This window comes from Ursus arctos, unplaced genomic scaffold, assembly GCF_023065955.2.
Source record: "Ursus arctos isolate Adak ecotype North America unplaced genomic scaffold, UrsArc2.0 scaffold_21, whole genome shotgun sequence".
Lineage (NCBI taxonomy): Eukaryota > Metazoa > Chordata > Mammalia > Carnivora > Ursidae > Ursus > Ursus arctos.
Genome location: NW_026622886.1, coordinates 20,335,760 through 20,357,386, shown reverse-complemented (window position 1 = coordinate 20,357,386; position 21,627 = coordinate 20,335,760). Strand labels below are relative to the sequence as shown.

The 21,627-nt window shown below is 41.3% G+C and overlaps 1 protein-coding gene across 4 annotated transcripts in view; it reads right to left on the bottom strand.

Annotated features, from left to right (window-relative positions):
* EEA1 (early endosome antigen 1) overlaps nucleotides 1–21,627 on the bottom strand; it is a 474,430-nt gene that overhangs the window by 256,193 nt on the left and 196,610 nt on the right. Inside the window, exon 1 of one of the 4 annotated variants that reach the window (XM_044384537.3) lies at nucleotides 1,265–1,281. The exons of the other annotated variants lie outside the window; for them this stretch is intronic. Within the exon in view, the coding sequence (XP_044240472.1) occupies nucleotides 1,265–1,266 (2 nt within the window). The 5' untranslated portion in view covers nucleotides 1,267–1,281. Of the gene's footprint in view, nucleotides 1–1,264; nucleotides 1,282–21,627 lie in introns of those variants that run through there. 4 annotated transcript variants of the gene reach the window in all.

The following is a 21,627-nucleotide window of genomic DNA, read 5'->3' as shown; positions in this document are numbered from 1 at the left end:
AAGTACTGACTGGGAAAAAAGGCAAGAATCCATTACGTGTTTGTGCCCCAATACATCGAGGTCCCTCAACCAATAGCTTACCAGGAGATCTGTAATGACAGAGCAAGGGTAAATGGGAGATTAGACACATACATGCATACATACATTCATGCATACATACAATACAACAGGTAAGATTCAAATAGTTTTTGAGTAGAATACAAATAGCTACCTCTACTAGGGAATTTCTGCTATGCTCTGCACTGAACCAGCAGTGTCCATTAATCCATTTCACCCTCACAACAAATAGCACATTATTCCCATTTCTCAGATAAGGAAACTGAGACTTTAAGAGGTTTAAGTGACTACAGTTTGTAAGTGGTTAGTAAGTAGCCGTCTCTTTTAACCTCCTCATACTGCATATCCTAAACTTAGTCATTAAATCAACCTAGTCCTGCTTCCTACCATCTCATTTTCTAAATGTTTAAATTTAGAGCCAGAAAAATGGAAGAACTTGGCCAAAGTTGTTATTATTTAGTAGCAGAGAAAAAATCCTAAATTTTACCACAGGGCTTATAATAAGGCTATTAAAAGAAAAGGGGAAAATGACAAATATGCGAATTAAAGTGTTATACATACTTTTGTTCTGAACAACAATTGTCATCATCCTAAGAGATCATAGTACAAGGAAGGTGGCTACTCTGGTGTGCTCTTGCTGTGAGCAGGGAATGGAGGGACCTTATAAAATTCTAACCTACTTGTGAAATTCAAAGGCATCATTAACCTTTTCGCTGTCAACGCTGTCAACAGCACCTAGTGCAGTGCCTGGCACGTGGTCGGTACTCAATAAATGTTTGCGGAATGGATATTCAATGTAACTATAATTAGCATAGCCTGGACAAAAGAAGTAAGTGCTTTTTCTATGAACATTGTGAAGATAATACCAATAAACAGATTCATTTTCTGTTTTCCCAACTCACAGGAGTCCAACTTTTATTTGCATCTGGAGTAGACGGGTACAAATGGGCTCATCTGTCATTTCTTCTGAGTCAGGTCATCATGACATCATGGTCTGTCACCAGACACCAAGGTCAGATCTTCCAGGTCAATCTCTCTTCATTTGTGTATCACTTGTTCCTTTGTGTAAACTATATAATGTAACTATATATATAGACATATATAGTATGTTATATATAGATATGTTATATATATAACATATACAGACACACACACACAAAATATATATATACACACACACACACACATATATAGTAACATAACTCACATTCAGAGGTTGATTTCCAGACTTTCTTTACCCCCAGTGATGGACGAGGGACAAGTCTCTGCTCACCCCTTTCTTGCTGATGAACGTTGCTGAGAGGCATATGGGGGAACTTAGAAAGTGCATGGGGGGGGCGCCTGGGTGGCACAGTCGTTAAGCGTCTGCCTTCTGCTCAGGGCGTGATCCCAGAGTTCTGGGATTGAGCCCCACATCAGGCTCCTCCGCTAGGAGCCTGTTTCTTCCTCTCCCACTCCCCCTGCTGTGTTCCCTCTCTCACTGACTGTCTCTGTCAAATAAATAAATAATCTTTAAAAAAAAAAAAAGTGCATGGGAGTTTTCATCCCCTCCCTCTGTTAGATTCTCCCCCCCCCCACCCCACAGGACTAGTCTCGCTGTCTGCTCCGGGCAGTCTCTGCCAGCCAGGCCAGGCCTGATCTTGTTCTCTGAATGTTTGAAGCGGGGACGCCTAGAAGGAAATATTGCTCTCATTCCAAAGTTGCTTCATCTTCATGGGGAAAAATTTTTTTTCAGGGAACAGTAAATGTAGCCAATCTGAAAAATCTTAGTTGATTATTTACTATTTATTACTTAACCTTTGAAAGATTCCACGGGGAAAGGGGGAGGGCAAGTATTTATACAGTTCACAGCCCAAGGAACTTCTTTTGCTCTGCATGATCACCTGGACTAAGCCAGGTAGCTTACGGTTACATTCAAAGAGGCCAATTCTGTGACCCCCTCTGTTTTCCAAAATGCCTCACAGTGGGCATTCAGGGCAGTCGACTCGCTCACAAAGCCAAGGGCATGCAGTTTTTACATCATTCCTGAATTACTGGTGGAGCTTGGCAAATTAGCTTCCCCCGGGCACATGACGATCCCTGGCTAATCTGTCCAGCACGTAAGGAAAGCTGTCGATAGAGGGCTAGTGAAGATTTAATATAAAAGAGAACTTTCTCAAAGTGGAACTACTAAAACGGAATTGTGACTTTTCCTGTTTGGGAGGATGGCTCTGCGGTTTTAGAGCCTCATTTCACGGGACTTGACTTTTCAGGCCCAGGCTTTGTGCACATAAGAACTGCTCCATGTTAGAAATACTATTATTATTACTTATCTAAAGCAATTATTCAAAGTACCTAAAGGCTGTTTGAAAAAAGTCAGGCAATAACACAGTGTAAAAACTCATGCTAAGGACTATTATTTCAAAGGGTACAGGGAAGACCATCCAGCCCTCTTCAGGTCCTTAAAGAATACAGTAAGTAAAAGTGGGGTGGTTCATGTTACATTAAAGGCAAAGGCAAAGATGACACATGGTAAACAGACTTAACTAATTACCCAAAATAATAGTGCACTTCTTATTTTGACTGTGTTAGTTAGGAATAGCAATTGGATGCAAATAACAGATACTAGGAGTGGCTAAAGCAAATCAGTGGTTTATTCTCACATTTAAAGAAAGTCTGAAGGTATGTGATCATCAGAGACCTAAGTTCTGTTTTTCTCTTTGCCATGCTTAGCCTCATGATCCAACATGGCGGCTGAAATCCCAGCCATCCCATCCATGTCCCGGGAAAGAAGAGAAAGGGGAGAAAAGACAAAAGGAGCATCCACCCACAGAGTTGCCAGCTTTGGTCAATAAAATTGCTATACATTATGTGAATATACTTATATTAAAAATTATTCTTTATTTATCTGGAATTCGAATTTAACCTGGGCATCCTGCATTTTGTCTGGCAATCCTGCCCATCTAACAACATTTCCTTAGATCACACTGGCCATCCCCACTGCAAGGGAGGCTGGGAAATGTAGTCTCTTAGCCAGGCACATTGCCACATTGGAGTCATTTTATTAAGGAAGAAATAGAAAGTAAATATCATGTAGGGAGCTAACAGTCTTTGTAGGAGTGAAGGTGAGTCTGGGGAAAGGACAGGGTCTCATCCATGCCCCACACCCTCCATGAAGCATTTCTTGACTGCATCACCTCATGGTCACTCTGGCCTCTGAAAATATCTGGCCCTTTTTGTCCCAGTTTTGACACAAAGTATGATTTTTAATTTTTTAATTTTTTTAAGATTTTATTTATTTATTTGACAGAGAGAGAGACAGCCAGCAAGAGAGGGAACACAAGCAGGGGGAGTGGGAGAGGAAGAAGCAGGCTCCCAGTGGAGGAGCCCGATGCGGGGCTCGATCCCAGAACGCCGGGATCACGCCCTGAGCCGAAAGCAGACGCTTAACAACTGAGCCACCCAGGCGCCCCTGATTTTTTAATTTTTAATTTTAGTACTCTTTACACCCAAATTGAGGCTTGAACTCATGACCCTGATCAAGGGTCACACACTCTTCTGACTGAGCCAGGCCAGGTGCCCCATGAAGTATGATTTTTAATAAACATAAGAACTGATATATTCTGGGGGCTGTTGTCTTTTTCAAAGAAGTCTGACACTAACAATACTGCTACCCTTCAAAATAGCAATTTAGATCCTGATGAAGCAGAAGTCTTCCCTTGTAAGGGATACAGGAAGCCTCAGTTGCAGACAGGATCAGGGATGCCTTTGAAATTTGTTGTCTCTGAGTGGAAATGTTCAATAAATTCCATTCTACATAAAACTTACACCCTTTCTTTCCAGAACTTCCTCCCACCACTGTAAGAACACAAGATTATCTTACAGAACATCAACAGCTCTAGCCAGTGAGGACAGGTCTAACAAAGCTGCTGGTTTAGGAAACTGGCTTTGGAAAGCTCAATGGCCTCTCATAACTCAATCAGCTGTGGCCTGATCAGTCTCATTAAAACACAGTTTACACTGTGGTGCATCCCAAAACAAAGATAGGGAACAATGAAAGAAAACAAAACCAAATTAAAATTCTCTCCATGTTTCCCTCCAAAAATTCTCACTTGGGGGTTCCTTTTGCCAAATGGTAACCGCTTACAGCTCATCCCCACTATAAACCATGCTTCCATGCTCTTCCCTGGCTCTGACCTGGACCTAGGATGTTTTATAAAGGTCAGTCTCTAGTGCTTGATGACCATTAAGCACATCCAACCTATCTGCAGGTCCCTTCCTTGTGTGCTCAGCAATCTTTCAAAAGTAAGGATAAAATAATTTTTCTAAGATTGACTCTGAATAACCACTTCCGTGGTTCAATGCCTTTCCTGGATGGTCACTGGGCGCACATCTCCACGCAGGTGCTGATACCTTAAACGCGTTCCACGTACATATTCCGCCTGCGGTAAGCACGTTCCACTCCTCTGGGTTTTGTCATATGCTCCTTCGTTATTTATACTGCTTTCAGTCAGCTACTTGATACTTCATAAAATTTGCCTCCAAGCTGTCCTGCAGGGAAAAACGACCTATCCAAAGGGAATGCTGTTCCAACTTTATAACCTCTGACGATTGCCCAATAGTCCTCTGAAAAGGTTGCAGGACTGGAGCAAGCGAAAGTCCATGCCACTTCCTGGCATTTAAGGGCACTGAGTGCCTTAGTGTAAATAGAATTAGATCCCCTGCTTTCGGGGGTCCTTTCCAGCCAATCTCTCCCACGGGGCAGCAAGCGTAGATGGCATGAGCGATGTGGAAATTCGGCCTCTGCTCAAGGTCAGAAGAAGCAGGGTTCGTCAGCGATGATTTTACCAATCTCTTGGTTATTTCAGAGAGCAAGAAGAGAACGTAAGAGCGGCAAGAACAGATCTATGGGATGGAAATAATGAGCCATTTATAACCCAAAATGAGGCTGCCAGGAAAAACAAACAAACAAAAAGTACATTTTATCAGAGGCCTACGCTGCCCAAGGCTAGTGGGGTACAAGGTACTGAGTGTTCAGCTCCCTGGGCCAAGAGCTACAGTAAGTCATGCCCCCCTGCGCCGCTTCTCTCCTGTCAGCCAGATCAAGCAGCCTTAACCACCTGGTGGGGAAGAGCTTTAGTGTTTTCTAAGTGTGTGCTGGGTGGATGCTTCACATTTTTGATAAAGACGTGGAGTCATGTTGCAACACTTAGCGAGGGCCTCTGCGTCAGCGTTGCGCAATTCCGGGAGGCACCCGGCCCTGTGCATCAGCGGGGCGCTGCGAACACTCGGCTTATGTAATGCACGATCGGGCCCTTCCAGGTCTCTCCTCAGAGTCGCTGGAAGAATTTTCAGGCTATGAACTTGGTCCTGGTTTCCGGCAGTTCTTTGCCCCAAAGGTGCGTGGAGTGGCTCAGCTGTCAGCACCTGCCAGCGAGGTAGAGAAAACTACCACCCCTGGCACGGGCGCCACGGAAGCTGGCTGTGGTCCCCAGAGGCCTCGGGCCTACCACACAGCACCCTACAGGGAGGGAGGCTGGGGGTTTTCATCTGAGGGCGTCGAGGCCAGAAGGTTGAACGGGGGCTGCTCTGGGAGGTGACGACAAGGAAACAGAGTTCCCCAAAGTAAGGAAGTCCTAGTTACCTCGGGAGCACTCGGGAGCACTGCTGAATGGTTTGCTCACAGCTCTTTTGTCCGGTGGTTGGAGATCTGGCACTGTGCCCTCCTCCTCCGCTCACCTGGAGCCGTGGTAAAGTAGGTCGGCTGCTTGTCTGATGCCCTCTCACCTCCAATCACTGTACTCATGCCTGCCTCCCTGCTTGGCTTCTGTTTCCATCCAGGCTTCCATTCACTCCATAAAGCTGGTGAGCACCTGCTGTGTGCCAGGTGCTGTGCCAAGTGCTGGACACCAGGCAGGGCTTTCACAACACCTGGTGGCCCCCTGGAGCACACTGGGCTCGTCCTACATGGGCCTTTTCTCCTGCGTAACTCTTAGCCCTGCTGTGTCCCTGAATCATCCTTCCCTCCATTCACCTCCCATGACTCCCCCTCTCCTCCCTTTGGGAGTGGAACTATTTCTTTATCGTTGTTATCATGGTAACCTAACAAATGATTCTTATAACAGGGTTGCTTTTGGTAATCACCAATTCCTCTCAGGAGTTTTTTCGCATTAAAAAGCAATAGTTTGAGAAAACGATGCCTTCCAAGAAACAAACAATAGGCTAATGGGGGAGTGTGGAACCAGAGCGCACAAGGGGAGGAATATTGTCGGAGCAGATTCCCTCCAGTTTTACCAGGAGACAGGTTGCCTGTTTCACGCCTTCTCTTATTATTGGTGAGCTGTGTGTACAGTGTCCAAGAGAACAAATTCTGGAGCTGGACTGCCTGGATTCAAATCCCAGCTCTGCATGTTCAAATCTTAGGAAAGTTATTTGATCTTGTTCCTTAATTTCCTCACGAAAAGATGCATGGTTTGGGGATTAACATAAATTAGTATGTATAAAATTTTTATAATACTAGCATGCATAATAAACAAACTATAAATATTAACTTTGATTTTTCTTTTTATTTTTTTTTAAGATTTTATTTATTTATTTGACAGAGAGAGAGGCAGCGAGAGAGGGAACACAAGCAGGGGGAGTGGGAGAGGGAGAAGCAGGCTTCCCGCTGAGCAGGGAGCCCCATGCGGGGCTCGATCCCAGAACGCTGGGATCATGATGTGTGCCAAAGGCAGATGCTTAACGACTGAGCCACCCAGGCACCCCTAACTGATTTTTCTTTAGGCCAACTCTACCCTTTCTACTTTTTTAAAAAAAGATTTATTTATTTATTTATTTGAGAGGGGGAGGGGAAAGGGAGACAGAGAATCCTGAGCAGACTCCTGGCTGAGGGTGGAGCCCGATGCAGGGCTGGATCCCACAACCCTGAGATGATGACCTGAGCTGAAACCAAGACTCCAACGATTAACTGCCTGAGCCACCCAGAAGCCCCTCCTTCCTATTTATAGTCAGATTCTCATACGAGTTGGTGCATTTTAAAGAGAGGACTGCTTATTTCAGGCTGCAGTTTCCTCATCTGCAAAACAGGAAGTAGTGACTGAATGAGGATGTGGGGGCAGAGGACCAGTCAGGTGACCAGGTTCCGCTCTATGTGTTCCATTGGCTTCCTGACCTTGGAGAACTCACTTAACCTCACTGCATCCCAGAGACCGGACTTGGTCTGCATTTTCCAAACTCAGATCTTTCACATAACACCAGCAGAATTATTACCATTTGCCTGAACCACCTCTTTGCACATACCTACTTGATATTTTCCTTTAGATAATCTTTAAATCAACTCACTTTCACTCGTAGCTGTGCAGTAAGCGGTAATATCCATATATGCAAGGGTTTGATATGCTAGTTATAGATTTTTCTAATGCATGTTAAAGTAACTACTTAACAAAACTTTAAAATGCTCATATAATATCCAAGCCATCTTGCATGCTACCAATGAGGTACACATACCATTTTAGGAAAATCTGGATTACATTTTCACTATGGATCCAGCCAGCTCTGAAACCCTGTTACTGTTATATAATTTTCATGTGGTTATTTAACTTTGGATGCCTTTCTTTATATCATTTACCTCCTTGAGGGCACAGACTATGGTTTATACCTCTTTAGGCACCTAGCACCTAGAAGAATGCTTGGTAAATACTTAATTTTAAATGATAAATGCATATGGATGCATGCATACATATATACAATTATATCTGCCTCCTACTAACACCAAGCCAATACCCAAAATGCTCATTTCTTTTTCTCCCACGTCAGCATCATTATGTTCCTCGGGTGGTTGTTCACTAACTGAAATAAAGCGTGTGGAGTTTCAGGCTGTGTGACGCTCAGGAAATGTGAGCTTCCCTGACTGCCTTCTCTCTTCCAGTGTCCTTTGCTAGTGAGTAGCATTTGTCTGTGTGAATAGTGTAAGGAGTACAGCCCTGGCTATTGTTGGGCCAGAATAATTGTTGTCCTCACCGTCAACCCTAAAAGAGTCCATTCCCAGGACTAGAAACATCTGATCTAAGGAAGAAATTTCACTTCTAAATGCTAGTATTGAAGATGTCTCAAGAAACTGCCTGGAGATTTACTGAAAGTTCCTCAGAAAAACAAATTTTTTTAAAGATTTTTATTTTTTTATTTGACAGAGAGAGAGCACGTGCACACAAGCAGGGGGAGTGGCAGGCAGAGAAGAGGGAGAAGAGGCTCCCCGCTGAGCAGAGAACACAACCTGGGGCTCCATCCCAGAACTCTGGGATCATGACCTGAGCCGAAGGCAGACACTTAATGGACTGAGCCACCCAGGCGCCCCTCCTCAGAAAAATTTAATGCACACCCACCATATCATGGCACAGTTCTGGGTTCGTAGCTAGAGTAATTTCTCCACCCACCAACATTTATTAAGCACCTTTTTGAGCCCCTTCTGTGTCAATGATTTTGGGAGATGGAAGTCTGAATAAGACTATGAGACTGTGAAGAGTAGGCTGTGAGTGCCCTGAAGGCAAGGAAGGTCTCATTCACCCTTGCATCCCCAGGCCTTAGCCAAGTGTGCACATACGCTAGCTACCCATTCAGTATTCGCTCATCAATGAACAAATGAATGAATGAAGACAGCAGTCTAGCACTGAAGGAGCCCACAGTCTGTTTGAGAAGAGAGAAGACAAAGACAGATGAAGTGTTAACAATAAACCTAACATTACAAGAGACACCACAAGCTATTAAAGGTTAAGTGAAGAACATACTGTCGGAAACGTTCCCCAAAGCACCGAGAGTTGATTCAACTGTGGGTCTCACAGAAAAACGTGTACTGGCCATTCTCCTGTACTTAACCACTTCTCTGCCCAGGAGCCCAACTTCAGAGGGAGGTTGCCAGGTTGCTGTCACGTGACTGGTTTCTAAAGGCCACCAAGTTTATCAGCTCCTGGGAGTGAGCCGGGTATTAGTTAATGTAAAGAAACCAGTGGGTGTTTAATTTCCCAAGCATTCTTCATTCATCCACAAGCAAAGAAATGGCAATGACTACTCTTTGAGAGGTATGGAATTGGCATATAGGAGAAGTTAGTAGGCTTTAATTAATGTTTTGCAGGCTGTAAGTCAGGGTGACTCTTCAGCATGAGGCCTTTGCCTGACTTCCTGGGGAGACGCTCTGGGCTTCCTACACAGCTCTCTCTAGGATTCCTAGCTGTCAGCATAAACATAGCAGCCCAAACCAGTGTTCTTTATTATTCATTAGTTACTGAAATACTCTCCCCAAATATACAGTTAACTGAAAGATGCCTTCTTCTGTAGTGTTTTAAGCCATTTTTAGTCTGTGAATCAGACCATAGATTTTAATCTATTTCATTGGGCAAGGATCCCACCAGCAGCAAAACCTTAATTAATTGGTTAAAAAAATAAAAGGCATTTCCATTCAAATTATTTTTTGAAAAATGATTTGTGTACATGGGCCAATAAAAATTTCACAGTGCAAAAACAGTTTGGAGGTAGAAAGTAAATTTCCACCCACCTCTCAAGCCCAGTCTTTTCCATAGAGGCATTCAGCATTAGATTTCTTAGGTATCCTTCCAGAAATATTCTATGTACGTACAAGCCTATATGCCTATATGCACACCACCTTTCCTTACACATCCTTCTCTATTCCTGAAACTGAACAGGGTGTTGCAGAATCTACTATAAATCCATACAGTTAGATTTACCTCTTTCATTTCAACAGCTGAACTATATATTTCATTGTATGGATGTCCCAAAATTTACCCAGCCCCCTACTTATAGACAAATAAGTGGTTTCCAATTTTTTGGCTCCCACAAACATATTTTCGCACATATGTATGGACAGAACTATGAATCAATGCCTTAAAGTAGAATTGCAGAGTCCAAGGATATGTAAATTTCAATTCTGCTAGACATTGTCAAATAGTGACACTTAACTTTTGATGGAAATTGACAAAAGTTAAGATATTTATTCATGCCAGAAACAAGAGTGAAGACAGTATTTTATTTTAAACTTTAATGCCTCAGGCAAGCAGTACATTTATTTATGAAACTCATTTACCAATGTCTTACCCACTTAAGCACGCACACACCCGCACGCATGCATACACACACACAGACATTATTGTGAATCTATTCAAAATACACTGTGACAACTTACTAAATGAGGAACTTACCAGAAGTTCCTTACCACCAAATTGCGTTGAGTGTTGCAATGGGGTTAGCTCACTAATACCACACATTCTCCACTTTGCTTTTGCTATGTTTACTACCCTTTATGACCTTGGTCATTTAGCAACACTAAATGCCTTATTTTTTTTTTTTTGTTAACGAAATATCTGTTTATGACCTTGCTTCCTCCCCTCCACCTCTGAAACACAGGCACATCATGTCTTCTCATCATGGTTTCCTCACAAAAGTAATCAGTCTTAAAATGTCAGGTCAGGCCAATTATAAATGCATCCATGAAAAGGACTCTGTCACCATGGAACTTTGATTTATTTAATTCTCTATTACCTGTGGGGTGAGTCGGTGAACAACAGTCCCGTATTCTGTTCAGCTGCCACTTCCTTCACTGGCTTCTTACATTTAAAAGAAGGTAAAGAGACCCAGAACATTCTCCAGTTTCTTTAGTGTTTACCCAACTTAACACTTAGTGCTACAATCCCCAGTTGGGGCTCCTTTCCTATTTGCTCTTGTAACATGAGAAACCCTGTGGAGGTTTTGTGTTTGTTTTGTAACAAGCTGTGACCATTGTCTTTTCTCTGTCCCTGACCACAAACACAGAACCTTCTTGGTGACTACTGAAAATCTACATCTGACTAGGTCAAAACCGAATGGAGTCATTTTGTTTCTATTGGTGACAACCAATTCGATGCATGTTCTGCTTACATTTAGAATGGGTTGTAAATTTTAAAAAATGGTTTAAAAGCCTTACTTCAAATATTTCTGGGCTCCGTGGATCCATGAAATGATTCCTGTCATATGAGTAACCAAGCAGCTTCATTTTTACATTTAAGCTCGGTCTCAGTCTCAAGGAGCGAGAGGTTATGGATGGAAAAAAAAAAAGTAGATTTAAACTCTGCAAGGAAGCAATTTCAATATCCTCATGCTGTGAGCCTTTTAAGCTCCTTAGTCCAGACAGCCCTGCTCTCTCAGAAGGCTGATCTTCTCTATGAAAATAAAAGTAAGAGACCCACTGCGCAATGTTGACACCTTATTAGTAAAACTTCCAATATGACTGAGCTGGTCACCTGTCCACATGGGATTTCAGAATCTGGTGCTGCTACTCTTCATCCTACCATATGGTGTCACCAGAAAGCAGGACCCCAGGGATTTGGGAAAGGCGATAAAGACAGACAACAAGTGGAGCCACCACGCTATTCCAGACCAGGCTACAGAAACCTTGAAGGAAAGCCCCAACACAACAGCTGACCAAATGCTTCTACACAATGGAGTGGTTTCAAAATCAGTAAAGACAGGGGCACCTAGGTGGCTCAGTCATTAAGTACCTGCCTTCAGCTCAGATCATGATCCCAGGGTCCTGGGATTGAGCCCACATCGGGCTCCCTGCTCAGCCGGAAGCCTGCTTCTCCCTCTCCCACTCCCCCTGCTTGTGTTCTCTCTCTCTCTGTCTCTCTCTGTCAAATAAATAAAATCTTAAAAAAAAAAAAATCAGTAAAGACAATTGCCCCATTTTGCCCTACACCAAAGACACACCTTTGGCAATGGACCTCTTTATTGCGCTCTATCCCTTTTTATTCAACAAGCATGTATTCAGGGAAGAGGAGGTCTTTAAAGTAGGTGAGTGAACAGGCACAGCAGGAGCAAAGGCTTAAAACAGAGATTAACAAACCACAGCCCAAGGATCAAAACTAGCATACCACCTGTTTTTGTAAATAAAGTTTTATTTGAACACAGCCATGCCTGGTCACTTACATTTTGTCTCTGGTTGTTCACATTATAACAGCATCACCAAGCAGTTGCAACAGAGACCGCAAGACCCAGAAAACCTAAAATATTTACTATATATCAGGGGCCTGTGGAACTCAGCAGCCCTAAAAGGGACTTAGTGAGAGAGGAGACAGAAGGGACCAGACCCTGAAGGTTCTTCTATGCCATATTAAGGAGTTTGGTCTTGATCTTTAAGAAATGGGTAGCAAGAGCAGTTTTCCATTTAGAAATGTTTCTTAAGTGTCAGGATAGATAAGAGAGATGCAAGATGGCAGCTGAAGACCAGCTCTCCAAACCTTACATCTCTGACAAATTCCTTGATTCAACAAACATCAGAGTTTAATGTTTGCCATGCATCTTGCTATAGGCTTGGGAAATGGAACCTGGCAGACAGAGCTGCTCAATCGATGTTTATTGATGAAAGGAATTAAGGAAGGAATAAAGACAATATCTTAATAGCATCATTATTTGAAATTTTCCCGAATAGGCTGCTTTTGCTATGAAACCACTAGCTAAGATTCCTGCCCGTCTCCAGTTTCTATGCCAGTAGACACAGATCCAGGCATGAGGAGGTTAATAGTGAAACACAAGCCAGAGAGAAATTCCTTCCTTCATCTCTGGTGCCAACATCATCAAATCCCAGTCACTGGCCAAACCTGTGTTTATTCTGTGCCCTGTGGCCTAATGAGAGGGGATGAGACAAGAAGCAGCCCAGCTAATAACTGTCATAAAAATAGTATCTCTTGGTTCCATGTGGCATCTTTCGTTGGAAGATCTTGAATCATTTTTTTTTCTCTTGTGTAACTATTATTTCCATTTTATTTCCACTAAAGGAAAAGCCAAAGCATAGGGAGAGGTTGTGACTTGCCTAAGGTCACTGAGCAAACCAGAATAGCAGTTTTTAAATGCTGGGAAGAGTTTCAGGATATGTGGAATCCAGTTTCCTTCCCCATCTAGAATGGGCCAGGTTCATGACTCAGTAAGGAACATAGCATTATCCATGCTCAGTGACTCTTCAAAAGGAGTCGTGTGAGAGGAGACTCAGGGAACAAGGGTCTGTGTCAGGTGCATGTTTTCATTAGCCACTCATTGTCCCTGCCCATTGAATGTCAACACCTATTACCAAAGTTCATTACAGGTGAAGAAGAGCCTCTTCAAAGCCCCAGCCTATGGAAGTGGAGGGATCTAGTTGTCTGTCCTTTTTGACTATCCCCCGGCTGCCACTGCCCATGAAGTCCAAGACTCATTGTTCTTTTATTCATCAGAAGCCTATGCCAAGGGTAGCCACAGGTTGCTCTGCAATAGCCCTGTAGTCACCTTCTGTCCTGACATAAATACCAATAAATACCCCTTTCACTCTAAAAAGTGCCTCGGTTTGGACCATGAATTAATTGTGTGGTCATTCTAGCTCTGACAAATCAGGAGGCTTCTACACTCAATCCAAAAGCCTTTAGACACTTCCTCTAATCAGGATTAGCTTATCTCAGACACTCTTGTTTTTTAGACCCAGGATTTTTTTAAAACTTTAATTTCAGTATAACTAACATGGTGTTATATTAGTTTCAGGTATATAATATAGTGATTCAACAATTCTATACATTACTCAATGATAAGTGTACTCTTAATCCCCCTCACCTTTTTCACCCATCCCCCACCCACCCCCATCCCCTGTAACTATCAGTTTGTTCTGTGTAGTTAAGAGTCTGTTTTTTGGTTTGTCTCTTTTTTCCTTTGTGTGTTTGTTTCTTAAATTCCACATATGAGTGAAATTGTATGGTATTTGTCTTTCTCTGACTGACTTATTTCACTTAGCAGTTTATAACCTCAAGACCCATCCATGTTGTTGCAAATGGCAAGATATTGTTCCTTTTTATAGCTGAGTAATATTCCACTGTATATATATACCCCATCTTCTTTATCCATTCATCTATCGACAGACATTTGTGTTGCTTCTATAATTTGGCTATTGTAAATAATGCTGCAATAAACAAAGGGTGCAGAGATGCCTTCACAGTAGTGTTTTTGTATTCTTTGGGTAAATACCTGGTAGTGGAATTTTTAGATCTTATGATAATTCTATTTTAAATAAAATTAAATTAATTCTATTTTAAACCTCTCCATACTATTTTCCACAGTGGCTGCACTGGTTTGTATTCCCCCCAACAGTTCACAAGGGTTGTGCTTGCTTTGGCAGCACATATGCTAAAAACAGTGGACAAAAGTTCCTGTTTCTGCATATCCTCACCAACACTTCCTTGTGTTTTTTTACTTTAGCCATTCTGACAGGTGTGAGGTGATATCTCATGGTAGTTTTGATTTGCATTTCCCTGATGATTAGTGACGTTGAGCATCTTTTTATGAGTCTGTTGCCATCTGTATGTCTTCTTCAGAAAAATGTCTGTTCATGTCTTCTGCCCATTTCTTAATTTGATTATTTGATTTTTGGCATTGAGTTGTATCTGTTCTTTATATATTTTGGACACTAAGCCTTTATCAGATATATCATTTGTAAATATCTTCTACCATTCCGTAGGTTGTCCTTTAGTTTTGTTGATGGTTTCCTTTGCTGTGAAGAAGTTTTTATTTTGATGTAGTCCCTGTAATTTATTTTTGCTTTTATTTCCTTTACCTCCAGAGACAAATGCTACTATGGCTGATGTCTGAGACATTACTGCCTGGGCTTTCTTCTAGGATTGTTATGGTTTCAGATCTCACATTTAGGTCTTTAATCCATTTTGAGTTTATTTTTGTGTGTGGTGTAAGAAAATGGTCCAGTTTCATATTTTTGCATGTAGCTGTCCACTTTTCCCAACGCCATTTGTTGAAGAGACTGTCTTTTTCCCATTGGATATTCTTTCCTGTTTTGTCAAAGATTAACAGACCATATAATTATTTCTGGGCTCTCTATTCTGTGCCTATTTTTGTGCCAGTACTATACTGTTTGGATTACTACAGCTATGTAGTATATCTTTTAAATAAAAAGTTTTTATTTAAATCCCAGTTAGTTAACAGTGTAATATTAGTTTCAGTTGTACAATTTCATGATTCAACACTTACATACAACACCCAGTGCTCATCAGAAGTGCATTCCTTAATCCCCATCACCTATTACACCCATACGCCCACCCCTCCCTCTGGTAGCCATCAGTTTGTTCTCTGTAGTTAAGAGTCTGTTTCTTGGTTTGCCTCTCTCTCTCTTTTCTCTCCCTATGCTTGTTTGTTTTCTTTCTTAAATTCCACAAATGAATGAAATTATATGACATTTGTCTTTTTCTGAATGACTTATTTCGCTTAGCATAATATTCTCTAGGTCCATCCACATCATTGCAAATGGCAAGATTTCATTCTTTTTATGGCTGAGTAATATTCCATTGTTTATGTATACCACATCTTCTTTATCCACTCATCAGTCAATGGATATTTGAGCTGTTTGGCTATTGTAGATAATATTGTAGATAATAAACATCAGGGTGCGTGTATCCTTCTGAATTAGGGTATCTTGAAATCTGGGATTGTGATACCTCCAATTTTGTTCTTCTTTTTCAAGATTGCTCTGGCTATTTGGGAGTCTTTCGTGGTTCCACATAAATTTTAGGATTGTTTGTTCTAGTTCTGTGAAAAATATTGTTGGTATTTTGATAGGGATTGCATTAAATCTTGATTTGGAGTATAGACATTTTAACAATATTTGTTCTCCCAATCCATGAGCATGGAATATCTTTCTATTTGTTTGTGTCATGTTCAGTTTCTTTCATCAGTGTTTTATAGTTTTGTTTTTTTTTTAAGATTTGATTTATTTATTGGACAGAGATAGAGACAGCCAGTGAGAGAGGGAACACAAGCAGGGGGCGTGGGAGAGGAAGAAGCAGGCTCCTAGCGGAGGAGCCTGATGTGGGGCTCGATCCCATAATGCTGGGATCACGCCCTGAGCTGAAGGCAGACGCTTAACCGCTGTGCCACCCAGGCGCCCCCAGTGTTTTATAGTTTTGATGGTACAGGTCTTTCGCTTCCTTGGTTAAGTTCATGCCTAGATATTTTATTAATTTTGGTGCAATTGTAAATGGGATTATTTTCTTAATTTCTCTTTCTGCTATTTCATTATTGAATAGAAATGCAACAGACTTCTGTATATTGATTTTGTAAACTGTGACTCTACTGAATTCATTTATCAGTTCTAATAGCTTTTTGGTGGAGTCTTCAGGGTTTTCTATACATAGTATCATGTCATCTGCAAATAGTGAACGTTTTACTTCTTCCTTACCAATTTGGATGCCTTTTATTTCTTTTTCTTGTCTGATTACTACGGCTAGGACTTCCAGTACTATGTTGAATAAAAATGGTACAAGAGGACATACTTGTCTTGTGTCTGATCTTAGAGGAAAAGCTTTCAGTTTCTCACCTTTAAGTATGATGTTAACTATGAGTTTTTCATATATGACCTTTATTATGTTGATGTATGCTCCCATTAAACCTATTTTGGTGAGGGTTTTTATCATGAATGGATGTTGTACTTTGTCAAATGCTTTTTTAGCATCTACTGAAATGACCACATGGTTTTTATCCTTTCTTTTATTAATGTGATGTATCACATTGATTGATTTGTGATTATTGAACTGCACTTGCATCCTGAGAATAAATTCCACTTGAATGTGGTGAATGATTTTTTTAATGTATCGTGAGATTCAGTTTGCTAAACTTTGTTGAGGATTTTTGCATCTCTGTTCATCAGAGATATTGGCCTATAGTTCTTTTTTTCTTTTCCTTTTTTTTTTTTTTTTTTTTTGTAGTGCCTTTCTCAGTTTTTGGTGTAAGGGTAATGCTGGTCTCATGAAATTAATTTGGAAGCTTCCCTTCCTCTTCAATTTTTTGGAATAGTTTGAGAAAGATATGTACTAAGTCCTCTTTAAATGCTTGATAGAACTCACCTGTGAAACCATCTGGCCCCAGGCTTTTGTTTGTTATGAGTTATTTGATTACTGATTCAATATCATTGCTGGTAATCAGTTTGTTCCAACTTTCTATTTCTTTCTGATTCAGTTTTGGGAGGTTATGTTTCTAGGAATTAATTCATTTCTTCTAGGTTGTCCAACTTGTTGGCATATAATTTCTCATAATCTTCTCCTATAATCCTTTGTATTTCTGAGTTTAAACCCAGGATTTTGAATTCATGATGGGTCCAAACTACCAGTTGGTTCAGATATCTCCTCTTATGGATGACCTAATCTCTACACAAATGTTTCTGGTAATAGAGTTTGCTGTACAGCCCACATAACAATTAATTACTAATTATTATAAATCATTTCCTTACCTTGTGCCTTTCAATATTTTTCATATGTTGCTCTTTGCACTATTCTCAAGAAGCTGACGATCAACCCTCCTTTCTGTTCCATAGAGGGCAAGCCCAAACATCCCCCAATATCAAGAATAAATTCTAGCAGAGCTTTTAGAAATGTGGTTTCAGAGTCAGACATACCTGGATTCAGTGCTGGGCCCTGGCACTCCCTAGCCATATAACCTCTGGCAAACACTTAAGTTCTTTAATTTAATTGTCCTTGTCTATATTTTCAACAAATATGAACTACATGAGGTAGGCACTGCTAGTTACCTAGCCAAGAGCCATGCTTCTTTCCTTCCTTCCTGAGGCGCTCACTTAAACATTCCTGGATTACCAGACTCCCTCACCACTAGATGTGGGCATGCAAAGCCGTTCTGGACAATAAGGTGCCCCAGAGGCACCAGCTGAAGTTTCTGAGAAAGCTTTTTGGAGCTTGCATTCACCCTTTTAGTTTTTGCCACTTAGTCTTTGCCTTTCTTTCTTCCTTCTGCCTAAAAATTGGCTGTGATGCACAAAGGAGAATCGCCATATTGCAAACATGAGGAAAAAAGCCTCCAGAGAAGGAGCCTGGGTTCTTGATGGCATCATGGGGTCCCCATACTCATCCTGAAGTATTTGCTGCTAGACTTCTTATTCCATGAGAAAAAATAAGTCCCTCATTTGGTTAAGCCATTGAAGTTGGATTTCTGTTACTTGCAGTTAAGCCAATCCTAAATAACACATACTTCAGAGGGTTGTTGTGAACATAAAATGAGCTTATTACATTGCCTGGCGCATAGCAAATACACGAGAATGGCTTGTGATGATCACTATCATGATCATTATCATTATTAGTTATTGTCATTGGCCTTAGAGACAGGAGCAAGGACAGGTAGTGACAGCAATCTTGCTGACCTCCAGTAGCACTAGTACAAAAATAACTGTGATCTCTCAAGCACACACACAAAAAAGTCACTTGCAGATGTATGGACAAGAAATGTCTCTGTTAGCCAATGAAGCCAGTTCTTCAAAGCACTTGTTAGAGCCCAGAAGCACAGAGAAATGAAATTCCACTTGAGAGCAAGCTCTTTCTGTCTTGGAGGGCTTGCCTGGTTTCCTTCCTGGATAGGGAATCCATCCATAGTGTGTAATGTATCTCCTGGAATTGTGGGCTTCTCTGAATGACAAGCAACCACAACACTTCTGTATTTCACAGAAACACATTTTCTGCTAAGAAATCAAAGCCATGCCTAAAATCAGCTGACCACAGGGGCACAAGTTTAGATGCAGCTCTGGGAAATGTAACTAACTTTCCATCACCTAACTGAACTGCTTGCCAAGGTCAGACACAGACGGAACTTACTTGGAGTCCTCTTAAGCCATAGATCCATCCCACCCCCACCCAACTCCACTCTGAGTCTACAGATACAGAGTGTGGGGCAGTGAAAAAGAAAACAAAACAATCGCCGGTCAGTCTTGGAGTCAAGCAGACCTAGGGTTCAAATTTTGGTGGGTCACCTACAAGCCGGGTAACTTTGGGCAATTCTCCCTCTCTGAATGTTCATTTCACAGGTTTACAGGGAATTACAGGAAAAGATGTGTGTGAGAGTGCCTGGCACAGAGTTGTCATTAATTTCCTTGGCTCCCCTAACAGCAGGATGGCCCTGGCCAACTTGCTTTATCCAACCCCCAAGCTCAAGCAGTGGATTCAGCTCAGGTCCCTGCCACCCAGTACAGCGTACTGCTTTCTGCCCTGTGCGTCATCATTCATGTCTTCAGGCCACACTTGGGGAGCCAAAGCCTTCCCCGAAGCTGAGGTCATAAAGCAGAAAAAAACAAAGCTCTGCTTTCAGAGAGCAGGTTGGCCATGAGCAAAGCCATCTCTTTGTGGCCAATCTGCCCCCTGGGTAGGGAAGGCCCAGGAAGCCCAGCGGGAAAGAGCTGGCCCATTTGGCTTTCCCACCCACCAGTCATATGTGACCCCTGGACAGAGCTAAGGAGTGGGGAGCTACTTCACCTAGTCTCTTAATCCTCTGGACACAGCACTCTCGTGCCCCAGCCTCAGAGAGGATGGGATATGACAGTCACAAGATTCACACTTCAAGCCATGAAGCATACTCTTCTTGCTACATCACCTGGCCGGTGTCCTTGGCAGCTGGCTCCACAGCTACAGTGGAGTACACAGCATTTTGCTCACCTCCATGTTATGGCAACTGCCACGAATATGTTCCCTGCTTTTCGTTTAACCATTGGCTTATCCGGGGACACCTTTCAAACAGGATTTGTGGATATTGAGACTGGCTAGATATTTGCACATTGTTTCTCTGTAATTCCATAAGCTAGCAATATAAAACCATGCAGAAACTGGAAATTCAGAGTCCATATATAGTGGCTTAACACAAAATGTGTTTTCTGTAGTGGATAAGAACAGATAAACTACTAATAGTTTACAATGCTTATCTACAGTAAGCATTAACTGTATGCCAGGATCTGTGCTGAGCCCTTTCGATTATTAGTATCCTCACTGAAAAACTGGGAAAGACAGAGGCTTTTTGGTATAGTCTAGATATTAACCTCTTGTAAATTTTAGATATTATAAATCTTTTCTCATTCTGTCACCTTTCTGCTAACTTTACTTATTGTGTCTATCCTTTAACAGATATTTTTAATTTTTTTAAATTTTAGTTTTAATTTTTTAAGTAATCTCTACACCCCATTTGGGGCTTAGACTCACAACCCCGAGATCAAGAGTCACATGCTCTACCGACTGAGCCAGGCAGGCACCCCTAGATATTGTTAATTTTTAAAATGTAGTCAAATCAAAAATAAAATAAAACGTAGTCAAATCTATTAAATTTTCTACTGATGGTTTGCATTTTGAGAATCTTTAACACCTCTAGTACCTTCTTTTAGCTTTATCATTTTAATTTCACACTGGATTTCTCCTTTGTATACGCTTGAGATAGTGCGCCAATCTATTTTCTCTTCATATAATGAACTATTTCCCCATTACCAATTGGTGTTTTAGGTGATCCATCTTTTCCCTGCTGATTTATGGTGCCATGTTTATTCTATAACAGGTTCCCATGTGGAACAGGGTCCGTTTCTGATTCCCTGTTCTTTTCCACAGATTCATCTGGCTGCTCCTGCACCAGCTGCACACTGGTTTTATCTGGGAGGGTGAGTCCCTTCTTTTTGCTCTTCCTTTTCAAAATGGACTTAGGCATCATGAACTTTTATTCCTTTGTAAAAGTTTAGAATAAGAATGTGGAAGTCCTCAGAAAATCCTGGCCATAATTCTGACATTGAATTTATAGGTTAATCGTAAGGGAAACTGACATATTGACACATCAAAGATGTGGCATATCTTTCCATTTATTCTGCTCTTCTTTTAAAATGTGTAACTGAGTTTTCAATTTCCTCAGACAAGTCATTTTTGGATCATTGCCTACAAACTTTCTAGTTAAAGAATTGTGTTTTCTTTTTTCTTTTTCTTTTTTTGTTGTGTTTTATTTTCTATTATATTTTCTAGACGGCCTTGGTAATGTTGATAAAGACTAAAATTTTTTTAAGACTGATCAGGTAGTCACCATCCTTGCTCATCTTTTCTTTTTTTTTTTTTTTAAAGATTTTATTTATTTATTTGACAGAGAGAGACAGCCAGAGAGAGAGGAAACACAAGCAGGGGGAGTGGGAGAGGAAGAAGCAGACTTCCAGTGGAGGAGCCTGATGTGGGGCTCCATCCCAGAACGCTGGGATCACACCCTGAGCTGAAGGCAGATGCTTAACGACTGCGCCACCCAGGCGCCCCATCATCTTTTATTTTCGTTCATTGATTAAATGTGTTTGTCCAATCTCTAGATCTCCTTTTCCTTTTTCCTTCTCCTCCTATTTTGGCCAGAAACTCCAATGTGTAAAATAATTAACAGCTAACTGTTGTTAAACAGTAGCAGTGAAAACAGAAAATGTCTAAATTTTCTTTTAAAATCACATGTGTACTTCTTTACAGGTTTCAACAGTGTCCATGCTTGTTACACCCCAATGTGATAGGAAGAACAAGTGTTGGCCCATTTTACAGATAAGAGTCAGTATTTTTGGGTTTGGGGGGATCACATGACCAGAAAGGAACAGAATTCATATTCAGGTCTCCGAAGCTTCAAGTTTTCTACTATAGCAGATTACCTTACATCTAGTCAAAATGTCTAAAACTATAATGATTTAACCCAGTCATAGACAAAGTGAATTTTTTAAAATTTATTTATTTATTTGGGATGAAGGAGGAGCAGAGGGAG